Source organism: Rutidosis leptorrhynchoides, chromosome 10 (genome assembly GCF_046630445.1).
Source record: "Rutidosis leptorrhynchoides isolate AG116_Rl617_1_P2 chromosome 10, CSIRO_AGI_Rlap_v1, whole genome shotgun sequence".
NCBI classification, from domain to species: Eukaryota; Viridiplantae; Streptophyta; class Magnoliopsida; order Asterales; family Asteraceae; genus Rutidosis; species Rutidosis leptorrhynchoides.
This window is the reverse complement of record NC_092342.1, coordinates 190,495,745-190,508,310: the sequence shown is the minus strand read 5'-3', so window position 1 is coordinate 190,508,310 and position 12,566 is coordinate 190,495,745. Positions and strand designations below refer to the sequence as shown.

The following is a 12,566-nucleotide window of genomic DNA, read 5'->3' as shown; positions in this document are numbered from 1 at the left end:
TTTGTAAGTAATTACGCATTAATTTGATATATTAATATTATTATTATTAATATCCTTTTTAAACAAGATATCAATAATTAATATCTTTATTATCAATATTGTTATTATGAAAAAAAAAATATTGACAAATATTCTTGAAAAAGTAGTAAATCAATTTGTTTATTTTAAAAAAAAAATATATATAAAAGAAAATCCTTAAAATAAATGATTTTTTTAATAAAATAAATAAATAAATAAATAAATAAATTACTTTTTAATTAAAAATTATAATGGAAAACTACTTTTATTATTTTATTTTGTGCATTATCCCATGACCTAACATTTAATATTTTTAAATTTTAAAATCCCATTAAAAATTAAAATATTTCTTTTTCTTTTAATTATTTTATTCTTTTTACCTAATTTTTTTTAAGTATAAATATCCCTCATTTCTCATTCAAACTCACACCAAAATTTCTCTCATTCTCTCTTTGAAGAATTACTACTAGTAAGTATACTTTTTTTACTTTTTATTTTTTTTACTTTTTACTTTTTACTTTTTTACTTTTTACTTCAGTTATTATTTTTACCGAAACATGTAAATAATGTTATAAATTATATGGAATTAAAAATAAAATAAATAACATGTATACACTATTACTATTACTAGCACCTATAACCTACTACTTATATTGTAACATAAAAACATTTTGGGATATGTATTAGAGATGTATAGATCTTCGAACTTTCTTGACGAATGATTTCTATGAGATTCTAGGCAGAGGGTTTGGATTTCCGATTTAAAGGGTCCTATGGCTCAAGCCCCTAGATCTAAATTAGCCATTCAAAGGGAAAGGGGTGATTGGAAGCTTATCTAATGCGGCAAGTATCCTAAAATGGAAAACACTGATAAAAGTAGAAACTCTCTATTCATAGAAACTTAGTAAAATAAGAAACTTTCTAAAAATGGAAACTTTATAAAAATAGTAACTTACTAGGAATAGAAAATTAGTAAAACAAACTATACTTAAACACATACTTAAACTTAAACATGGGCAAAACACTTAACTACTCTTAATTGTCAATAGGTTGACTTTCCTGCTCACTCGTTCAACTCTTTATTCCGAGGAATAACTCTCTCTACTTACTAAGGTGAATTCATAGCCCCTCTTTATTGCTAGCAAACTTACTTACTTTTGGGGTGAGACACATGCTGTTTTTACTTTTTAAAACTTAGACACAAGTACCAAACTACTAAACTGTGATATGTTGAGCTATGACCAGCAAGTCCCCAACCGACAAGTATGAACGATAACTTGTCACGGGGCAAACTTGAAAGTCTAGTCTAAATATCAGTACCAACTGTTAAAACTATGCTATACCCGGCTATGTCCGACTAAGTCCCTACTGTGATATTTTTAATTGCTGCGGCATTCTTAATTATTGGGGATAGGCCTATCGGGAGTAACGTCCCCGATACATTTGACTAAGTCTTTGTATTACTTAATAATGAAATTAAACCGACAAGGACAGACACAACTTGTCATGGGGCAAACTTGAACGTTTAGTCTAAATATCACGCATTTGGCATAACTTTTTGATCCTGCGGGAGATCAACTTTACAAACTAAATCTTGTGGTCTAAAACAACGACAAACTTTTTTGTTAAACCTGTGAACTTCACTCAACCTTTTTGGTTGACACTTTAGCATGTTTTGTCTCAGGTACTTAAATATTGCTTCCGCTGTATATCTACTGCTTTGATGATGATTGCTTGCTATGCTTGAAGTCTTCATTACATATCATATCAATTAAAGACATATTTATCTTCCGCTGCAAAACTCAACAAAACGTCTCATGTAGAGTCGTTCTCGTTTATACAACTATGAATTGATATATTAAGTCACGTTATTCTTCCAGGCCCTATCTGGAGGACGTGACATATTGGTATCAGAGCAGGTTGTTGTAGAGAACCAGGATTGCATTTTATGTGTGCCTTATACAATTAGGTACCTTAGCAATGTAGGACTACAACTTTCCTTGACCGTAGTGCCTTTACTTGTTGCCTTTAATTGTTAAATGCTACACTATACTTTAGGAACTTACTTATCTTAGAATGCCGAGCTAATCTAAGAACTCTGCTAATTCCCCTAAGTATTATCCAATTATGCCACCGCATTTAAATGCGACACCTTGATATCTGAAATTCCTGACATTCCTATGTTATCTATCATGGTTTTGTGTATTACATATGTATTACATAAAATATTATCCATGATTTTTGAAACTTCTATAATTGTTACTATTCATACTCAAACGTATATAACTCCCTGTTATATCACGTACCTATATGCCTTATACCTTTATGCATCGGTTTGCGAACCAAAAAATGTCATTGGGTTATCAAAGTATACGAATTGAAAGTCTTTAATCGAAAGATTATTAGATTACATACTTATCGTTTTATGATCTCGACACGTCATACTGCCATTATTGGAGTATAGACAAATCATATCTTATCATATCTATCCCAATAGACCTTGTCTACCACTTTTCCTAAATTTCCTCCGCAAATTACGGAAATCTTTTTGCTATAAATACGTATTCAAGGAGACGAATATATCATTCAGTATTAAATACCCATTTCATATCAAACCCTATTCCAAACACATAATATGAATTTCTCGAACTCCTCGAGCTCCAACGGCAGCGTAACCGGAACAAACGAACCAATCAGCCATCATCTATTCTGGATGAATTGGGGATGGGTTCGTAGCCGACTCAATCAATGGAGGCAAGAAGAAGGTGATCCCTTCCACCAACCAAATTCACCTCTTGGCGAAGAACCTGAGGCGCTTACCGGCGAACCAGTCCGAAACACAATTTTCTCTCTTCTTTTTAGGGTATCCCGTCACGAATATATAATATCAAAGATTTTAGATCTTATTCACTCCCTTGTTACAACCGCCAATCATCTCGGAATAGTAGAAGAAGTCAACGAGCTTCGCTCTCGAGTGGTGGCACTAGAGAATACGGTGCGATATCTGCAAGAATCAGCTGCACCAGCAGCATAACCAGTATCATCATCACCATCAATAACAACATCCGCATCCCAGGCCTCAACATCACACTCAGTATCTCAAACATCAACATCATACGCCCATAGATACCAAGGAATATTAGTAATAATGAGCTAAGATGTATTGACTCATTCTTCGTGAAGAATTATATATGTATACCTTATATATATATGATTTGGAACAATAATAAATCTTGTCATACTAAGCAATTCATATCACTAATATGCTATGATGTACACCCTTCGTTAATGACTTAACAATTGTTAATCACTGCTTCAACACAATAAACTCCATTTCATAATAAATCAAGTGTAACGATGAATGTATTGATTCATAACTTCATTAGCGAAATATTTCGCGACAACTATGAAATCTCTAAGGTTTTGGAGATTATTTACTCTAGTTCCAAACCGCAAAACAGATGAGTTTAATATATATTAACTCATTAAATCCATGATTATATCTGAAGAATACATATATGAACGTATATCTTCATAAAGATTGTAAATTCTATTGTACAAACTGTTAATTGTGAAAATATTTTAACGGGTAGGTAATACCCGAGAAATATTTACATCTCACATTAATACGCTGTACATTCTTCAATTTGGATTCATAAATCATTAATTATACGCACTACCTTCACAATGATACACAATCATCTTCATACAAAATCAATTACACATTCTGAAATTAACATATCGGAATTCAAGTAAAGCTTTAGCAGGTGTTATCTTCCTAAAGATCACTACATTCACGAATTATATTCATTTGTATTCTGCAATGAATTATCACATCAGACCATCAAAATTATCATTCATTACTTTTAACGCCTATTCGTTAACCATTAGATCCGTTAACGATTACAATCAGCGTTTAATCATCTAAAAAAATAAAATTTCTTGAAACCATCTCGGATTGATAACCAATGATTCAGATATGGTAGCATTAAATGCAGAGGAAACAAAAGAATTTTCCTCGTCATTGGATCTTAGAAATTCTAAGATATCATCGTATCCTTCATTATAAATATCCTCTATATTTCTGAAGATATCTTTATAACGATTCTTGTCAGCAATTAATTATCTCTTTGCGATATCTTTATCACATCATAAAGGAAACTATTTTAGTTTCTATATTCTGTAAAATTCAAGTTTAAATTATGAATGATTTGAAGTAGTGTTGGGAATTGAAGCATGAGTTAGTATAATATAATGACGTCAGGCCAACGTGATTATATTACAGTAAGTCATGCTAAATTTTTAATGGAAGATGATGATTCATAGACTTTATAATCATCATTTGCTATGTTACACGACTCTTACATTTAAACTCTAAAACATATCAAGAAAATATTTTTCTTGATAGTTCCATCTTTCCGAATATTCTGGTAATTTGACAAATCAAATCGTGCTATTACCCTTCCTTCTGTTTTGTATATTATGATCATTCGAAACTTCATACCTACGAATTCTGGACCGTTACTTGCTTTACGAAAGCATGAAGCTCCGACATATAAGGGAAAATATAAAGCCCGATAACAACACTGAAATTACAAACCGTGTATATCAATGCGTATAGCAATATAAAGACACGGGAGAACTAAAAACACAATAAATCCTAGAGCATAATAGAAGTAAACAGACTCCTCTGGTGGGAGTTGGAAAAGAAGGAAGATTGTGGCGATAACCAATATAAGGTCAAGAACAAGAACTGGATTGAGCATATTAACAAATCTTTTGGAAATATGAATTGAGGAAAGAAAGTATAGAAGTGGTGAAGATAATGAAACGGAAGAAGCTAATTTATAGCAAAATTCCAGACACAGCAATCGAGGCAATTCACCGCATTTAATTAAAGAAAATCCTAATTTCCGTAATTACTGGAGAATCAAATCTTATAAGGATTATGAAGATTTCTTTAAATCCCTTGAATTTCAGAAATCAATCGTGACTAAGTCAAAAGTTAAAGCGGACATTTAATTTCCTCATTTCAATCTTTTACGATACCTTCGTTTATACTCTTCTTGTAATCGAATCATATCATTCCATATTACCCAATATTGGTAAAACTCTATTTCCCAACTCATATTCATCATTAAGATATTCCTGTTGAAAACAATGACTATCTCTATCAAATATCGTGACCTTGATTTTCATGAACTCCTTTCTATTTTGTCTACCCTAATATTATGGCATAAACGCTCAAGGTTTAAATAAGCTCACTATTATTCATCACACATTTCATGTATATTGAAATGCTTGTATAATGTCATCATCTCTTTCTGAGGAAAACCTAATCAATGACACTCTTGTTAAATCCTTTAGATAACCTCCGCATTAATAATAAAATTCACTTCGTAGAATTTATGGATCGAAAGATTTAAACGCAGGAAAAAAAATAATATCCTATTAGTTGGAATTCATGAAAGGCCCCGAGCATACCTGGGAACGTGAAGACCAAATAAAACGAAAATATCCTCACCTGTTTACAAACAATGCCGACTGATGGCAACAACTAAATTTCAGGACGAAATTTCTATTAACAGGGGGATACTGTGACAACCCGTAAATTTTCGGCAAAATTTAAACAAAAATCTTTATATGATTTCATTTAACCTCGACTAATTCCGACGATTCACGAACAATTATTTGTAAGTAATTACGCATTAATTTGATATATTAATATTATTATTATTAATATCCTTTTTAAACAAGATATCAATAATTAATATCTTTATTATCAATATTGTTATTATGAATAAAAAAAATATTGACAAATATTCTTGGAAAAGTAGTAAATCAATTTGTTTATTTTAAAAAATATATATATAAAAAAAATCCTTAAAATAAATGATTTTTTTAATAAAATAAATAAATAAATAAATAAATAAATTACTTTTTAATTAAAAATTATAATGGAAAACTACTTTTATTATTTTATTTTGTGCATTATCCCATGACCTAACATTTAATACTTTTAAATTTTAAAATCTCATTAAAAATTAAAATATTTCTTTTTCTTTTAATTATTTTATTCTTTTTACCTAATTTTTTTCAAGTATAAATATCCCTCATTTCTCATTCAAACTCACACCAAAATTTCTCTCATTCTCTCTTTGAAGAATTACTACTAGTAAGTATACTTTTCTTACTTTTTATTTTTTTTACTTTTTACTTTTTACTTTTTTACTTTTTACTTAGTTATTATTTTTACCGAAACATGTAAATAATGTTATAAATTATATGCAATTAAAAATAAAATAAATAACATGTATACACTATTACTATTACTAGCACCTATAACCTATTACTTATATTGTAACATAAAAACATTTTGGGATATGTATTAGAGATGTATAGATCTTCGAACTTTCTTGACGAATGGTTTCTATGAGATTCTAGGCAGAGGGTTTGGATTTCCGATTTAAAGGGTCCTATGGCTCAAGCCCCTAGATCTAAATTAGCCATTCGAAGGGAAAGGGGTGATTGGAAGCTTATCTAATGCGGCAAGTATCCTAAAATGGAAAACACTGATAAAAGTAGAAACTCTCTATTCATAGAAACTTAGTAAAATAAGAAACTTTCTAAAAATGGAAACTTTATAAAAATAGTAACTTACTAGGAATAGAAAATTAGTAAAACAAACTATACTTAAACACATACTTAAACTTAAACATGGGCAAAACACTTAACTACTCTTAAATGTCAATAGGTTGAATTTCTTGCTCACTCGTTCAACTCTTTATTCCGAGGAATAACTCTCTCTCTACTTACTAAGTTGAATTCATAGCCCCTCTTTATTGCTAGCAAACTTACTTACTTTTGGGGTGAGACACATGCTGTTTTTACTTTTTATAACTTAGACACAAGTACCAAACTACTAAACTGTGATATGTTGGGCTATGACCAGCAAGTCCCCAACCGACAAGTATGAACGATAACTTGTCACGGGGCAAACTTGAAAGTCTAGTCTAAATATCAGTACCAACTGTTAAAACTATGCTATACCCGGCTATGTCCGACTAAGTCCCTACTGTGATATTTTTAATTGCTGCGGCATTCTTAATTATTGGGGATAGGCTTATCGGGAGTAACGTCCCCGATACATTTGACTAAGTCTTTGTATTACTTAATAATGAAATTAAACCGACAAGGACAGACACAACTTGTCATGGGGCAAACTTGAACGTTTGTCTAAATATCACGCATTGGCATAACTTTTTGATCCTGCGGGAGATCAACTTTACAAACTAAATCTTGTGGTCTAAAACAACGACAAACTTTTTTGTTAAACCTGTGAACTTCACTCAACCTTTTTGGTTGACACTTTAGCATGTTTTGTCTCAGGTACTTAAATATTGCTTCCGCTGTATATCTACTGCTTTGATGATGATTGCTTGCTATGCTTGGAGTCTTCATTACATATCATATCAATTAAAGACATATTTATCTTCCGCTGCAAAACTCAACAAAATGTCTCATGTAGAGTCGTTCTCGTTTATACAACTGTGAATTGATATATTAAGTCACGTTATTCTTCCAGGCCCTATCTGGAGGATGTGACATTATTGGCTTAAACTGAATGATTCAATTTATTTTAAACGTCATTTGACCAACACTTAGTTGTCATGTTTACAATTAAAAATGGAAAATTACATAATAAAAATTTTAAACAGCTGCTTTGGGGTGATCAGTCCCTCTGTTGTCTTTTTTATATGTAGCACCGCTTAGGTGTTTGCGCATGCCAGGTGCGCTTTATTTCTTTTCCTTCTAAACTCGCTAGCCGATACGCCCATGTATCGCTTACGCCAATAACCTTGTATGGTCCTTCCATTTAGGTCCAAGTTTACCCGTATCCTACGCTCTGTTTGCTACATTTTTTCACCGCACCAAATCATCCAGTTGGAAAGATAATGGTTGTATGCGCTTGTTATAGTAGCTTGCGATTCTTTGCTTATTGATTGCTTCTTTTATTGCCGCCATTTCCCTGCGCTCTTCAACCAAATTTAGATTTTTGCGCAGTTCTTTGCTATTGCTACATTCATTGAAGGAAGCTATGCGCATAGTTGGCACGTTTATTTCCGCGAGTATTACAGCCTCGGACCCATACACCAAACTGAATGGTGTTTCATTAGTCGCGCCTTTTGGGCTTATGCGGTGTGCTCACAACACATTCGGTAGTTCATCTATCCAACCCCTTCGGCACAACCCAAGTCTTGTTTTGATACCTAACACGATATCTCGGTTTGTTACCTCAAACTGGCCGTTCTCTTGGGGGTGTGCAACTGATGTAAATGTTTGCTTTATATTTAGCTCTTGGCACCAATCGCTGAATGGATTACCTTCAAATTGTGTACCGTTGTCACTTACTATTTCATTTGGTATTCCAAACTGGCAGACGATGTTTTCCCATACAAAATTTCGGATTTGTTTGCCTGAAATTGTTTTGAGCGGTTTGGCTTCTACCCACTTTGTAAAATAGTCAATAGCCACAACCAAAAATTTTACCCATCCTGGTCCTGCGGGGAATGGTCCCACTATATCATTTGCCCATTTGCAGAATGACCATGGAGACGTGACTGATATCATTGGATGTCGCGGAGCTTTGCTTACCGATGCATGCAGCTGACATGATCGACATTTGCGTATTACCTCCACGGAATCTCTGTACGTTGACGGCCAATAGTATCCAAGCTGCATTATTTTGGACGCAACTGTTTTGTGCCCTAAATGCAAAGCGCACATCCCTTCGTGCACTTCTCGTATAATTGATTCTGCTTGAGTTGTATTAAGACACCGCAAATGAGGTCCCAAAAAAAGACTTTATGTATAGAATGCCTTTGTCTAGCAAATACATTGGTGCTTTCTTTTTAATTTTTCTTGTCTCTGTTGAATCTATTGGCAATGTACCAGTGTTCAAAAATTCTACTATCGGTGTCATCCAACTTGGCTCATCTTCTTCGACTGTGGCCGATACACCGTCTGTATCAATGGATTTAACTTTCACTTCCTCGACCTAAATTTATTTCTTGAAATGGCTGAATGTTATGGCAGCCAGCTTACTGAGCGCATCCGCCTTTTTATTCAATGTTCTTGAAACCTGCATTATCTGGAATATATCGAAGTCTACCACAAGTTCTTGCATAAGTTTCAGATACTTTTGTATTGATTCATCATTTGCTTCGAATATCCCATTGAATTGATTTGCAACTAGCTGTGAATCAACATATACTGACAACTTTTTTGCCTCCAAGTACTTTGCTACTCGCGTTCCAGATAATAATGCTTCATACTCAGCATCATTATTTGTTACAGGGATGCTAAAATGTAGCGCAAAGGTATATTCCTCTCCTTCTGGACTTTTCAGGACTATTCCTTCCCCTACGCCTTCCGGAACACAAGCCCCATCTGTGTGCATTTCCCACAGCTGTTCGGGCGGAGGTGGTATTTCTTTTGATTCATGCGAGATTTCGATGTCTCCGGCTGTTTTAGCCAGATAATCTGCTAGGACTTTCATTTTTACCGCAGTTCTTGGTGAGAAGCTTATCTCGTGTCACCTAATTCAATAGCCCATTTGTCCATGCGACCAAAATTTTCTGGTTTGTATAGCACCTGCTCAACAATTTGCAGTGAATATAAATTTGCAAGAATTTTTCAAGCATTTTTAATCTTTTGACAATATTTTATTGTTTGACATACCTACTTTATTGGTTGGTCCGTTAAGACCATTATTAGATGCGCTTGGAAATATCTCCTTAAGCGTATGGCCATATGCACAAGCGCATAAACCAGTTTTTCGATCGCAGGGTAATTTAATTCGCTTCCTGTTAAAGCTTTACTAACAAAATATACAGGCATTTATACCTATTCGCACAGCATAATACATATAATTTTAAATGTATATTGAATAAGTAATAATTATATTTTAGTTTATAGTGCATACCTGCCCCTGTTTGCTATCAATACTGAACTTATCGCTTCTTTTGATGCCGCTAAGTAAAGTATTAACGTCTCTCCTGCGATCGGCACAGTCATCGTTGGCAATTCTTTTAACAACTTTTTCATTTCTTGAAATGCCACTTCTGATTCCCCTGTCCACTTGAAATCCGTTTTCTTTAAGCAATTTTTCAACGTCCCAAAAAAGGGCAACGATCGCTCTGCGGATTTTGATAGGAATCTTGTTTACGCGGCCAATTTACCCGTTAAACTTTGCACCTCTTCTTTATTTCTAGGCGATGGCATACTTTTGATGGCCTCTATTTTCTTTGGATTTGCGCGTATCCCACGCTCAGTGATTATATGATCGAGAAACTTTCCTTCCTCTTCTCTAAAACTACACTTCGACGAATTGAGCTTCATGTATATCTTTCTCAACGACGCAAACGTTTTTAATATATCTTCCAATAAACCTTGCTTTGTTATGCTTTTTATCACCAAATCATCAACATATGCTTCTACATTTCTGCCAATTTGATTTTTAAAAGCCTCGTCTATTACGCGTTGGTATGTTGCTCCAGCATTCTTTAAACCAAACGGAATCTTTGTATAACAATAGATACCCTGGCTGGTGTGAAAGGCTGTTTTATCGTCATCATCTGCTGCCATCTGTATCTGATGGTATCCTTTGTACGCATCCAGAAAACATTTATACCAGAAGCCAGCTACCGATTCAACTTTCCAGTCTATTTCTGGTAGAGGATAATTATCTTTGGGACAAGCCTTGTTGATGTCTGTGAAGTCGACACACATGCGCCAAGACCCATTAGGATTTTTCACCAGTACCGGGTTTGCTACCCACGTCTGGTACCTCACTTCTCGTAATATATTTGCTTTGAACAACTTGTTAACTACTGCCTTCAACCATTCGCATCTTTCTGGTGCCATACCGCGTTTCTTTTGGTGCACCGGCGTCAGGCTTGGGTTTTCATTAAGCTTATGCTCAACTATTTCTCTTGGAACACCGGTCATATCTGCTTCTTTCCATGCAAAGACATCCATATTAGAAGCTAATATGTTACGAAGCTTAAACTTTGTTTCATCAGACAATCCTCTGCCGATTTTAATTTTTTGCTCTGGATATCGCGGGTTTGCGATGATCATGCAGCTTCGTAGATGTTGTTCTTCACTTGGCTATTTTTCGGCTTGTTCTACAGCCGCAACACTTGCGTCTTGTGTTTCCGACCTTATCGTCGCGATTCCTAATGGAGTTAGGAACTTTATAAGACCATGCACCGTGGAAGGAATAGCTGCCAACTTTTGCAAAGTTGTACGTCCTAAAAGCGCATTATATTTCGAGTAAGACCTTACTACAGTAAATTCTACTGTTGTACTTCTTACTAACTCCTTATTATCATCGTCTACCAGTTCCAATTCCAACTCGATGATCCCAATTGGCCATGCAGACTCCCCAAAAAAACCCTAATAATGTGGTGCTAGGAGCTATTAGTTTAGCTCGTACCGCTCCAGGCAGCAATTGAAAACAATGTTCGTACATTATATCAACACCGCAACCAGTGTCTATGTGTAAGCGCTTTATGATGTACCCACAACTTTTAACGCGCCCTTTGGATATCGATCATTATTTCTCTTTCAATATCGATCATTATTTGGTCCGTTTGGATACGAATTGGAGTGTTTTGGTTGATTTTGAGAGATTTGGGATTCGAGAGCCGAGAAGATCATTTGTATGATTTTTAGATCATTTTGAGGTATACTTTATGTTATTCTATCATCGGTGCCTTAATATGATGAGTAAAGATGATTTTGGGCGTATATGTTAAAAGTTAAAAAAGGAATCAGTCAAAGAAGTAAGCCGCGGCGCGGCTATAAAGCCCGCGGCACGGGTTATAACTGTTTTTGGAGGTCGAGCTATTTGATTAAGGTTGGAGTTTTGGCAATAGTTAAGCCACAGCGCGGCTGGAAGGACCGCGGCGTGGGTCGTATCTAGTGGCGGTTTTTGGGCTATAAATAGGGAATTAAAACCCTAACTTTTACACACTTTTTCCTGGATGAATTGTTGCAGCTCTAAGGCGATTTTAGTTGATTTTTAGGGAATCCCAACATCATCCAATCAATCCAATCATTCCGGAAACACTTTTCGATTCGTTCATCATTAAAGATCACTATTTTCACTAGGTTTAATTCTATATCAACATAATGAATTCTCGTAATTGTTTATTTATGATTTTGTTTTCAGCCATGATTGTTGGCTAAACTTATAATGCTTGTTTAGATTAATAACCGAGGTTTTGGATGTTATGATTTATGATTTATGAACTTATGCATGTTTATTTCAATAGTTTAAATAAAAGATCGATTCTTATTGATGTTTAACTTTATGAACTTGATTGATTAGTGTACTTGTTTGATAAAGAGAACTCATGTTGATTTAATACACTAGTTTACAATTGATTTGTCTTAATTGATTGTTTGCTAAACAGGACCAAGGGGGTAAATTAAGTTTAAACGGTTAGACGATATAGGGGTGAATTGTGTAGAGCGAACGC

At 34.2% G+C, this 12,566-nt stretch overlaps 1 protein-coding gene across 1 annotated transcript; it reads right to left on the bottom strand.

Moving 5' to 3' along the window:
* Positions 1–9,082: 9,082 nt before the first annotated feature.
* LOC139870735 (uncharacterized) lies at positions 9,083–9,577 on the bottom strand. Its single transcript, XM_071858517.1, has one exon. It carries the CDS (start codon positions 9,575–9,577, stop codon positions 9,083–9,085), a length of 495 nt encoding a protein of 164 aa, XP_071714618.1.
* Between the last annotated feature and the right edge of the window lie 2,989 nt (positions 9,578–12,566).

Coding starts and splice junctions, on each gene's coding strand:
- LOC139870735 (XM_071858517.1), bottom strand. CDS start 9,577: ATGAAAGTCCTAGCAGATTATCTGGCTAAAACAGCCGGAGACATCGAA.